Here is a 12,500-nt window from a genome sequence, read left to right as displayed (position 1 = left end):
TTTACATTTCGCACGCCAAGGAAGTTGTCTGCCCTGGATTTTTAGAATAATTGTCTCAGATAGTGAAAAGATACTGATCAATACAAATGTGTTAATGTAAAAAAAAAGTTAAAAAGAAAACAGCTCACTTTCAGGTGCCATTCCTGCTTTTTCAAAACGTCTCGCGCTTGATTAAGCTCCTCATTATGAGCACCTAAATGTATGTGATATTGGAGAGCTCTTCCAGACAAAGGTCTTTCTGATGGAGGAAAAAGTTGTTGCGATGGAAAAAAACTCCAAAGAAAGATGTATCTGGGCATTTTTCGTGAGTGCGGCCGGTGAGAAAGTCAACTCGTTGTAGGAAAAAGCTTGAATCCAAGCTTCAAGGAATTGAACGACCACAGTTAGAAACACTAAGAGAGCATGGATGACATCTGAGATTTTAAAAGAGATTTTGGCGCTTCTGAATTGACGTATGAAGCGTGAGGCCCGTCATATTATCCTGTACCTAGATAATGCTCCCTGTCACCGCACTTCGCCTGTTGGCTGTTTTTCGAACGTCAAGATTCTCCTTTCTGCCGGAGGGGCCGGGGTGAATAGGCCAACGGATGGGCGGATTTTGAAAATACTTTTGCCTAGATTTCAGATTCAGCGCGAAATTTTAACGGGTTTTCGGATCTTATAATCCCAGGAAATTGCGGTTTCATCCTTCCTTTTGGCCTGGATTAAGGAATTTTGCCTGTAATAAAGTTCGGATCGTGGACTCGTTCGGATCAAAGAACTCTCAAATCTACGTTACAAATATTGAGACGGTAAATTCGAATGTAAGGATTTCTTTTAATGGATCGGCGGATTTGCTTACCCCTATTCCCCCTGTTGAAAATCTTGTTCCGTGCGAAATTTCACGTTTTCCAGCGTCCAGTTGCTGTTTCGTGTTGTGGTTTTTAGAGGTCGCGATGTAAAGACGTTTTCGGGCATTCTAGATGTATAAAGTGGCAATCTAACTAACGACTCCATGATGAATACTGAAAATTTTTAATGAAAGAGTAAACGTCCAATTTTTAACTTAAATTATAGGTACGAAAACCGAAAAGTAGACTCATAAGTCATCACTCGCTAACACCAACCTCCCGTAATCGGATACCAATTTGCGATTCTGCGGGTGTCGACTGTTCTTTTGACTGTTTTTTCTCCCCTTTGAAAGAAAGTTAGTCGTCGAAGAAGTTCCGCATCGGACAGATCAACTAGGTAAAAAACTTCGCGGTCGGAAGGTTCGTTTACTGTGGTCATTTTAAAAGACAAGCAAGAATTTTTCTCACTGGCAACCAAAAATTGTTTCAACTCGTACCGCGGCAGTTTTTACTGACCGGGTGGTTTTTTGCCGCTTTTTCTAGCCATTGCGGACGGCCCCGGCCTTATACGGGAATTTCATGTATGGCGCTCGCGGGGCCTTACGGGTCATATGATAATTTATAGGGTTCGCCCACGTATGGCTGGATTCTTTCAATTGTAAAAACTCACGCAATTCTTTTGTCAGCCTCTTCAACTTCTCTGGCTATTAACTTGATCGTCACGAGCCATTCCCGTGTCTTAATGTCATCCTACTTTCAATTTTCACAATCATTTTGCCTTTAGTTATCTTAAAACCATACTAAAAGGCCAAGCGGGTGGCATGTTTACACATTGCTTTTCGGGCCAGAAAAGTTATCGGGACTCTTGATGTGCCCCTGATGTGAAGGTTACTGTAGGTCACCCTTGGAATCACTTCTCAAGGGCAATCTCTAGTTCAACTACTATCAAACAGCAATACAAAGCATGATGTTTTAACACGACATGTAAAGTTCAGAGAACCGGCACATTTACGGTAACCATGGTATCAAAAAATAAAGACCATTATTGATCACCTACGATTTTTGCTTTTGGATTGGCTTTCAATAGTTCTGTGCAACTTCTTGGTGAAGATTATTAAATATAAGACCCTAGCAAGAACGATTGTGGACTAGATTGTTTTTGCCTAAATTAGCAAGGCGCCTCGAGGCATTTCGTCTGATGGCCCCAATTTTTGAAAAAGATATGAGCTCAGAAGTGATTCATTTGAGTACTTTCGCCACGCCCTGTGGCATAGGAGGGACCTGGCTTGTCTGCATGTTGGCTTAACCTTGATACTGAGCCGGAGAGGGTTTTGTTTTTGCGGCATCTATTCATTGAGTTTCAAGCCAGCTACGTTTGTGTTTCCTGTAAAATTGAGGACTTCAAATTTCCCCCTTCCTAAGATACTGAGGAACTCAGACACCAGGAAAGTTTCAGGACTTTTGAAAAACGAGCTCCAGATTTCCTAAATGCTACTGAATTTAAACGAATGTGACCCATACCCCAATCAATAACGCAACTCCCTCTTCTTCGGAACTATATTCAACATTACCACAGACATGACGACATGACCAACATACACTGACCATACCCCCCTCCCCCCCCCCCCAAAAAAAAAAGTGTCTAATGGACTGATCTTGGCGTTCGAAAGGTACCAGCTCCAATGGCATACCGTACTTCTCTTTCTTAAATCGCCTTTAAATTTTGGATCCAGAAAAATCGGAATAACGGCGGACTGGCATGTTGCCGAACTTTTTATGTCACCAGTTTCTTTTCTCACATAAGACACATCGACCCTTCACAGATTGATGAAATGGCGCCGACGGACCAACACAACAACGCTTGCATAGCGGATATCTCGAGGTTGAGAAAGTGACGCTGTCCAAATGTTCAGTTTGCCTGTTCAGAATGACTTCGACAAATTGTCTTCATTGAACGCAAACGACAGCACAGCTCCTCTGAAATGCCCTGTCAAACAATTCCAGTGGAACGCTATGTTTGACAGAATCGTGCAGTACTCTAAAAGAGCAAACAACGTGTACACTGTAGTAATGATACATCAGTTAAGGAAAGACACATACCCTTGAAATAAATCACTGTTATTACATAAACACCAATGAAATACCAGGTGATCTTTCGCGCGAAAACATGATATCTTCACACGTGAAAATAACATGTTATCTTTACATATGAAAAGACCACCATTGCTATGGTTACATAATAAATCGCGCCGTTGTTCTTCGTAAGGACTACAAAACATATTAAAGTGAAATGGTTTGCTGTTTCATTGACGTTTATATAATAAACAGAACATCACAGGACGGCTTGGAGATACGAAATTTGTCTTCTTGTGCTGAAAAATAATTTACTCGTTCACTGCGCTCACTCGTGAAATATTTTTTCGACACTGGAAGAGAAATTTCGTATCTCCGCACGGCCAAGGAATATCCTCCATCTACTAACCCGATAAAGTAGTTATCTTATCAGTTTCAAGTATCTCCGTTGACTACGCTAACTAGCCGCACAGCTGGGTGACCGAATGTTTGAATCGTTTTGAGAAAAGGTAAACGCTGGGAACACCACTTTTTGAATCCCCTTTACTCGAAGATACCTTGGGTGTCAGAGCAATCTTTTGTCAAGGTTGGAAAGAACACTTGGCGATTCCAAATCAACGGTCGGGAACGAAAAAAACCTCTTTGCCTAAATCGAAAAAGGTTTATTGAACTAGTTCACTGATTGGACATTACATTTGAGGGAGTTTCTGATTGGACAAATCGAACCGGTTCTCAACAGATGTTGCGACAAGCAGCGTTGCATAACTTCGGCCAAAGAGGACAAGGCCAAATTTGTTCCGATGGGTTGTGTCATGCTTCAGTGCCTTCAAGATCCATTTTAATTTAGTTAAATTATTTTGCTCATCGATTCGCGCATGAAAGCGCTTCTAGAAACTCAAGCTCGTTTGACAGAGGTCGGGGGAATTAAATAAAAAAAATTGAACTCGTCAACATTTCTTACTACTGTGTCTGGGAACGGGGACTTAAGGATGAAAAATGGTAAGGATAGATAAGAGTTTCTCGGATTTCGAAATCTTTCATTTTGCACTTTAGGCAGTGATCTCTAGCTCTTTGCCATTACAGTATGGGATCCTGTTTTAAAGACGTTCGACAATAAATTTTCGCTTTGAGGGGAAAAAAACTCAAATAAATCACTCTTACGCACCTAAAATCAATACAACATCGTTAAAGAAAAATTGCTCCAAAATTACCCAAACTGTTGAAGTGAATAGACATCACTGTAATCACAATTTTCAGGGATGTTCAATGATGCGCTTCATTGCGTCTCGTGGGACGCAATCTCACCTTGGCGACCAAAACTGGTTTGGACAGATTTAAATTTGAGTGTAAAGTGAAGTGCTAGGTTTCTACCCCATATGAACCATGTGAGCGTTAGCCCTACTAATGGAAATGGGCCCACACAAACCTTAGGGCAGAGAAAAACTCTGGTTTGGGTCGTGTCACCAGAGGTACTTTTTTCCCGTCTTCGACCGCTGATTTGGAATCGCCGAGCGTTCTCTCCGACCTCTGAACTCCGAATTGCTCTGGCATCAAGGGTAATACGAAGACTACTCCAACTAATAAACCATTCCATGCGAAGGCGACGTTTTCATTTTCTTTCGATTTGTACTTAGAAGTAACAGGGCCCTTAAAACACTTTTCCGACTTCTCGTTTTGCGTTGACATCACTTCATGCTGAGATCCGCCTTTTACACAAATGAAGACTGCATGTTAACTTATCTGCGGTAAATCTTCACTTTCCGGCATTTCATTTTTCAATTCGTTTTCTCTTCCATTCCAAGATACAGGGTAGGAAAATCACCGATAAAAGCTCGCATTGAGCCACACACTTTCTCTGTCATAACCTCCCTTTGTCAAGAGAAGAGAATCTAGCCAAGAAACCATTCACCACAAACCACTCACTATTTCGACTAAACTCAGCATATTCTATTTTTTGTTCATCTTCAATAAACGAAACAAGGATTTCAAAAATGGAGTAAGCTAAAGTGTGTAGCTTGTAGTATTAAAAACAATATCGTGATGTGTAAAGGATACTTCCCGGTTCACAATACCACATATGTCTGTAGTAACAATACACTGCCAGACCAAACGAGCAAAAATTGAAGAGCATAATGGAGACTTCTCGCTTATACAAAATGTTTCCCTAGCAACGTAAAAAAAACAAAAAAAAACAATCGAAATTAACCGTTTGTAAACACGGTGATATTCTATTAACACTACCATTTGAAGATGTCATCGCCACATATTTTTATCTTCACCTTCCCAAGCGGTTCAGCTTATTATCTTAAGTCTTGCTATTACATGAAAATAAACCATTCACCATTCATACAAATTTTAGTATTAATAACATGGGTGACAAATTACTCCTTAATTTTGGTGCAACGTTTCCTGCAGTGCCAAAATGGCGTCCTATGAACGTAATTTATCACCCATGATATTAATAGCTCATCAAATGATATACTCGTGAAATTAGGGAATAATTTCACTTTTCGTAACATACTAGTTAAGCTTATAAAAATATCTGCTGAAAATCACTTCCTCGTTCAGGCTTGCCTATACACGTATATATTATTATAATACTTATCGTCTGCTGAAGTAGATTTGCAGACCCAAACCCAAAGTTGTTGATTCTTGGTGCTGTCTTAAAATTTCGCGGCCTGATTGGTGACAAAAGAGGGAAACAACCCAAGGGCACAAGAGGTACGTGGGACTTGACACACTGCTGATAATATTCGTAAGGAAATCTTTGGTGATGTCCGATTGTTTAAAGACATGGTGCAAAATTGACTTTAAAAGTTTAAAAAAAAGAAAGAATTATTCATGTCAGTTCTCCGTCAAATTGCGGGCCTTTTGATTTCAAACCAGGGAAACATCAGCCATTATTATCTGACAAATGTTTGGGCGGCAAAAGTGACTATGACCTCGGCCATTTATAAAATTTGCAATTTTTTAAAAACCATTGCAAAAAGATTTGGCATATTAGACTAAGAGATATAAGGATAGCCTTTTTATTCTCTAGTTACATTCATCTTATAATAATGACAGACTCATTCCAATAAAAAAACTATGACTTGTAAGTCCTCCAGAAAGATCTACCGGAAGAGCATATTTACAGAAAAACAGTAATTCCGGAGTAAGGGATGACAACTGTACATGTTCATGTACGTATCCCATATTTACTTTTAACACAACTGTTTAATTATTTCCTTTTTGTGCTCTTATCAAGGTACAGCAATCACAAAAATAACTTGTCATCCATAAAATGTTACTTTAAAATGCATGTACATGTATTCGAGCATGGCATGACTGGTGTCATGGCATGGCAAGTCTGCTACGAGCCTAGCTAGAAGGCCCATCAGGCCAGCGCTTATCTCCGGTTACTGTAGCATGAAGCGACCAGGAGTATTTCTACTCCCCCCTGGATGGGATGCCAGTCCATCGCAGGGTAATACCCCCAGCATTAAATTCGCCGGTACCCATTTATACACCTGGGTGGAGAGAGGCACCTTGAGAGTAAAGTGTCTTGCCCAAGAACACAACACAATGTCCCCATCCAGGACCCAACCCAGACCATTCGATCCGGTGTTGAGCACACTTACCATGAGGCCACCGCGCCTCCCACTGTATGACACTTAGAAATAATGTTAATAATAATTACCAGTATTATTATAAACACCACAACTTAAGCTTAGCTACAATAATCCGGTAAACTTGTCTAAAAATCTAGCCAGATAATGTCCAAAAAAGTTCTAGAAATCTCAAAATTCTGGACAATAATGGACACACAATAATGGACAAAATATCAAAGTTTTTTTATCTATACAATTTAAAACGGGTCACCGTCAATAAGGCTATTGTGGATAAGTCTAGATAACCTAAGCTCTCTGCCAGCCCCGCCTCCTCCATGTTTTTTTTTTAAATCTAACAACGACAGAATTCTGGGACACATAATTGAATGGTAAAACAACTGTGCATGAGCCATGAGATCACGAAGTCCCTCTCCTGCATGGGGCACGTTTCTCAAAAGTCCCGACACTGTACGGGCCATTTTCCGGGTGTCACAATTCCCTCTGTATCCCAAGAACGGAGAGGATTGACAGTCAGTTTGTTTTTGTTATCTTAAACACATGTTAAAAAATCGGCTTTCATGAAAGCGGTTGGCAGGTTCACAAATGGCTTTTCGGGCCCGAAAATCTTACGCGACTTTCGAGAAACGGAACCCTGGACCTAAATACTGCAGCTTTAAAAGTGCACCAAGTTCCTTCAATACGCCAATACAAAAGCAATATTTTACGGATGTTTACCTCTAAAAAGTTGTCGTACTTGCCAAATTCGTCTAAAAATCTCCAGATTTTCTAAATATCTTTTGAGCGTCTAAAAATCTTTTAAAAATCCGGGTTTTTGTAGCTGAGCGTACCACAACTTTTATTGCATTTTAATATTTCCTTATGGTATTAAGAGTTGAACAAAATAATAAATTATTACTATCAACTCGTTCAATTTGATAAATGTTAGTACATTAGAGCAACGAAAAAACTCAAATCATCAGTACTTACTTAATAGATTACATTACTATGTATGCTCACAAAAAATGTACACGAGTCGTGTACGGTGTATGCTAAATACCTCATTTGTCATAGGTTTTGCTGCAGTAAGCTTCAACAAAATACAAGAAAGAAACATGTAGAGCATGGAACAGACCATAAATACTATAAATGAGGTTTCATGTATGGCTAAAAGACAAAACAAAAAAGGATTATTTCAATCACAAGACAGTACATAAATTTTCTTCACCCAGACTGCCATTACACTTTGCCATCAGTCTCAGAATAACAAATGAGGTATGTTAAAAAGATCGAAGGTATAATGTTACAGGGTATTTTGACTCTTGTTGGCAAATCCATATCAAATTTCAATCACCAGCAAAAATAAAACAAAAACAACCATGGGAACCAGCAGTGGTCTGTCCACTACGTGTATGTATAAAGTGACTATATACCCACTGAATGTTAATCATGGTTGAACTTGTTTGACAAAACAAAATGGAAAACTGATTTACTACTTGTACAAGAAAAACTTCTTATTCATTACGTTTTTAATGATTTGTGCATGTACAACTGTACGACATTTAACTTTTGTCCCATTTCATTATGCATTTAAACCATAAATATTAACAACACCACGAGTCATGTATTCAATTTGAATAGCATCACAAAAATTTTACCTGATAACAACCTCTAAATCCACTTAAAAACTCTGTCCCCTTTAAACCACTGACTCCTAGGAGTTAGGCTTGATAGATTTGATTTTGTGAAATGCCAAATTAATTTACTTGTCAAAAGGGGGTGGTTCACAAGTCATTATGGGTTAAAGGTGGATCTTACTGCAAATAAAATTTATCAAAATACAGTAAACCAAAAAAGAAAACAAAAGCACTGAAATGTGGTGGTTTAATTCAGTTACATGTACACGAAGTTGACATCTCTTTCAATAGCCATATTTTGTTCAGTTCAGGAACATAATATTCAGATTGATCTTTGGCTGTAGAGTATGCATTTGGTTAACCTGGTAATCATCCTATTGCAAATCTAGGCCAGGAAAAGAAAATGCTGTGCACAAAAATTGGCATTGTAACTTTCAATACGAATAAAATAAATACAAAACTTTAACTCACCAAAATTGTCAGAAGACGAAATGAATGTTAGAGTTAAAAGGGCTCCATTCTCCACCATTTGCGCAATATAAGCAGCAAGATTGAGTATCCAAAACCACCATGTTGTTAAGTTGTATTTTTGCCCCGAGCTGGTACTTCTGTAATATTTATGAAATGCAGCTGGAAATAATGTTATTCGTGGTAGACAATGCAAAGCTATTCCAATTTTCCAGATAAACTTCTCAGGCATATGTCCACCTATTGCAGCACTTATGGATGGTAAGTAATTTGCAACCTAAAACAATAAATTGTTATTGCAAAGAAAAAAACAATAACCTTTAAGGTATGTACTGTATATCCAGTGAAATACAGAGACTGGCATTTTGAAACCTACAAATGTACATTGAGAGATCAGAGTACTAACTGATTTCAGAAGTCTTTTGAAGGTAGGAAAGATTATTATTTTCCTGGACTCCACATTTTTTCTTTTGCCACTCTACCATCATTTATCCTCCTCTTCCTAAAACAGACCCATATTAACTCTGTTCTCCTTCCTTTTCCCCACCTAGAATAGGACCCTAGCAATGCACCTTTGAAACCTCTGGATTTCATGAATTTGTACTTTATCATGACTGAGCTTATGTAATGAGTTGCTTTAATGTCACATGTTTAAAATTATATTTTTTTGGACTTACCATTATGAAGTTAATAAAAGAAGCCAATAACATTGAAATATAATTATAAAAGGAATGTGCCTGAATCATGCTGCATGAAGCAAATTGCACTGCATCTTTGTTATGAATGGAGTGCCGAAAAGCACAAGCTGAAGTCATTTATCATGTGGACCTGGTGCTACATGTAATGTAGAAAAGAATGTGTCCAAGTTTTGCAAGAGGAAACCCCACAGAGGTAGCCTTTTTCAAGGAATATGGGCATAAAAGTTAAAGGGGCAGGTAAGTGGGACCAGATCAACTCGGATTGCTCATTTTGGATCAAGTGAAAAACGGTGATGTAAGCCATTAAACTGCTCGACATTTGCGCCAATTTCACCACGGTTAGCTTAAAGATTAGGGCTAGGGTCATTTCTAGAGGCCCTTATCATTTTTTTACGTCGATTCGAGGTGATCCAAGTTGATCCGGACCGACTTTTGTACCTGCCCGTCTAAAAGGGGACTTGATGAGAAACCACACTCTGTTAACTTGTTCTGGAATTTTCTTTTCCAGAAATGCAAGTACTTAGATGCACACCAAAATTCTTGTATCTAAACAAGAAGCATCCCTTTAAGTCTGCGCATTTGTTTTCTATTTCTAGAATCAGGTACTTGTCATCAGAGTTGGCATTATTTTTAGGTTAGGATCATTGAGCACCCATTTATCTTTACTCGAGGAGCAAAGTTTAGAGGATACTTTGAGATGTCAATCGTCCGTATTTTCAGACATAAGTGATGTTGAAGTTTGGGAGAAGAGCAAGGAATAACACTTTGTGGCACTTACTGAACTTCGTGTGCATCAAAGTACTTTCTTTCATTTCTGGACATATCTGTCTGTCAGAGCACAGGGATAAACCTACTGTAACAGTCTTGCGTACTAATAATGCACACACAAACAGTGCTTCACTGTCATCTACCTCAAACAAACACCTAGCCAATTGAAAAGGCATGCTAGGAAGGAAAGCAAAATAATTAATTACAGGAATATCTTCAGGGTTGGTTGAGGTGCTAGCGCTATAAAAGGATGTTTGAGCATATCACAATTCTGTGGAATGCTTGAAGGCTGAAATGCTTGCCCTCAGTACATTGTCAACTGTATGAACCATTCATGACCCAACTGCCATACCTTACATGTATGTAAGAAAGACTGAAAATAAATAATATTGGTGCATGCTGTGACGGGCTTGGCATTAGCTAAATTTGGAATTGAAAAGAAGGTTGGAATTGCTGGAAAAACAAAAAGAGTCGCAAATCACCTTTTTGCACATAACATAGTTAAAACGTAGACTTGAAGCGCTAAATTTTAAAGTCCATATCATTATGTGGAGATATCAATTATTTATTAAATGAACAAGGCAAAGCAGTCTTAAAGGCAGAGAATAGTATAATGAAGTAGGGACTCGTGTGAAAATCTTGTCAAGAAAACAGATACATGACTCATTAATGCTGGAGACTGTAACTGATTATTTATTAGTTCCAAGATGTTAAGCATTGTGACATGTCAGTAATGCCAACAAGAGTGAAGAAGAGTAACAAAAAACTTACATGTATGAAACTCACTCTATGATACAAGAAAACCTTTTACTTTTAGCATGTCTGCGTTAGTTAAGTACCGGTATATGTAGTTTAAAATTTAAGGGGGTGGCATTTAACTACAGAAAGACCTTGGTTGCTAAGGAAGCTTTTTAGTCAAAGAGCCTTACAAACAGGTTGCATGGATGGTTCCATAAAGTAACTTTTTCAAAGGAAATCTGACATCGCTTCAATCAGAAGGTGCATGCGCAATTAGTCCCAGCCCTCTGCCGTGTGTTTCAGTGAAAAACAGGTACGAGCTCCTAGGAAACGAAAGGAAGAGGTGTTTTTTCACCGGATGGGAACAGTACCATCATATCTTGTAAACTGTAACATGGAATTCCTATTTGGACAAAAAATGAACCTTACATATTTTGAAAAGTGTATCAAAGGAGGGCCTTATGACGTCATAATATTAAAAAAAAAAAAAATAAATAAAATAAACCATGCTACAATTTGTGTTAGAATGTTCTCATGCGAAATGGATCATATATGACTGCAGATATGAAATCAAGTGATCCTTGCAATTATAAACGCAATTTTTTTGCAATTGTGTAAAGAAGCCCGAAAAATTCAGGACTTCAACAGAGTTGAAGTCCTGAATTTTTCAGGCTTCTTTACGCAATTGCAAAAATTGCATTCATAACTGCGAGGATCATAGGTTCACTTGAATGTTCTCATACTCTGAGGTTTTTGCCATTTTCCATTTTGGTCACATGATTTACCAAATATGGTTGTGAGTCGAACCATACAAAGGAATGTTAAACAGAACACACATGGCAAAAAAGGATTACTGTAGAGTTCAAGGAATTTGAGAAATGACTGTGGGCCGTCCATAGGAATGGTTTGGAAGTTAAGAGCAACCCCCCTTTACCTAGTGGCCATACACTGACTTTACATGTAGGTATTTGCTATTCGTACAGGAGTGTTTCTTTTCAACACATTTACATGGCACCTGCCAGGATGCGGCAATGCAGATCCGCATAATTCCCTAAAATCCGTATCCTCCACATAATTACGATATTTTCCGCATAAACAGAAGAAATGCCTGATATTATTCATAAAGCAGATGCTTACAATTCTCACAAACATAAAAGCCAAAGAGATTGACTGTTTTGGATCACTTTGTTCCTGAACATTGAAGCACGGTTGAAGAAAACATGCCATTTTATTTGCAAGATGAAAGGTCGCAAGCAGTTTCCACGTATTTTTGGGCAACATTAATGAGCCTGGACACAAGAACCTGTGTTATAAATTACAAATATCCTGGGGTCGAAATTCAAAAAACATATCTGGTCGCAATTTTGCGACGATATATGAAAATTTAGGTGCAAGTTATAGTCGAACATTTGCAAATTTGTCATCGTAGGATAAATACGAGTCCGCAATACATATGTGCATAAAATCCGCTGAAAATGGTCGGTGATGAGGGAATGGATTGTGGTTCAAACATATTACAATTATTTTGCTCCATGTCTCCAAATTGAAACAAAAGTCATGACGAGAAAGAAAATAACTTTTTTCACTTTATTTATTTTAGCAAAAGTTGCGGCAAAATGCCAACTGCTAACCCTTTTATTTCAATGGTGAAAGCTGGTCACAAATTGGCGACTCCTCCATATATTTTAATCACAAGGGAAA

At 38.4% G+C, this 12,500-nt stretch overlaps 1 protein-coding gene across 1 annotated transcript in view; it reads right to left on the bottom strand.

Annotated features, from left to right (window-relative positions):
* LOC138000771 (post-GPI attachment to proteins factor 2-like) overlaps positions 1-12,500 on the bottom strand; it is a 13,914-nt gene that overhangs the window by 426 nt on the left and 988 nt on the right. The window contains exons 2-5 of the mRNA XM_068847416.1: positions 8,599-8,872; positions 7,551-7,657; positions 4,959-5,067; positions 1-2,892 (exon numbers count right to left, since the gene is read on the bottom strand). The exon at positions 1-2,892 is cut by the window's left edge and continues 426 nt beyond it. Of these exons, the coding sequence (XP_068703517.1) occupies positions 2,753-2,892; positions 4,959-5,067; positions 7,551-7,657; positions 8,599-8,872 (630 nt within the window). The 3' untranslated portion in view covers positions 1-2,752. The remainder of the gene's footprint in view (positions 2,893-4,958; positions 5,068-7,550; positions 7,658-8,598; positions 8,873-12,500) is intronic.

Source organism: Montipora foliosa, chromosome 4 (genome assembly GCF_036669935.1).
Source record: "Montipora foliosa isolate CH-2021 chromosome 4, ASM3666993v2, whole genome shotgun sequence".
NCBI lineage: Eukaryota > Metazoa > Cnidaria > Anthozoa > Scleractinia > Acroporidae > Montipora > Montipora foliosa.
This window is presented reverse-complemented; position numbering and strand designations above follow the sequence as displayed.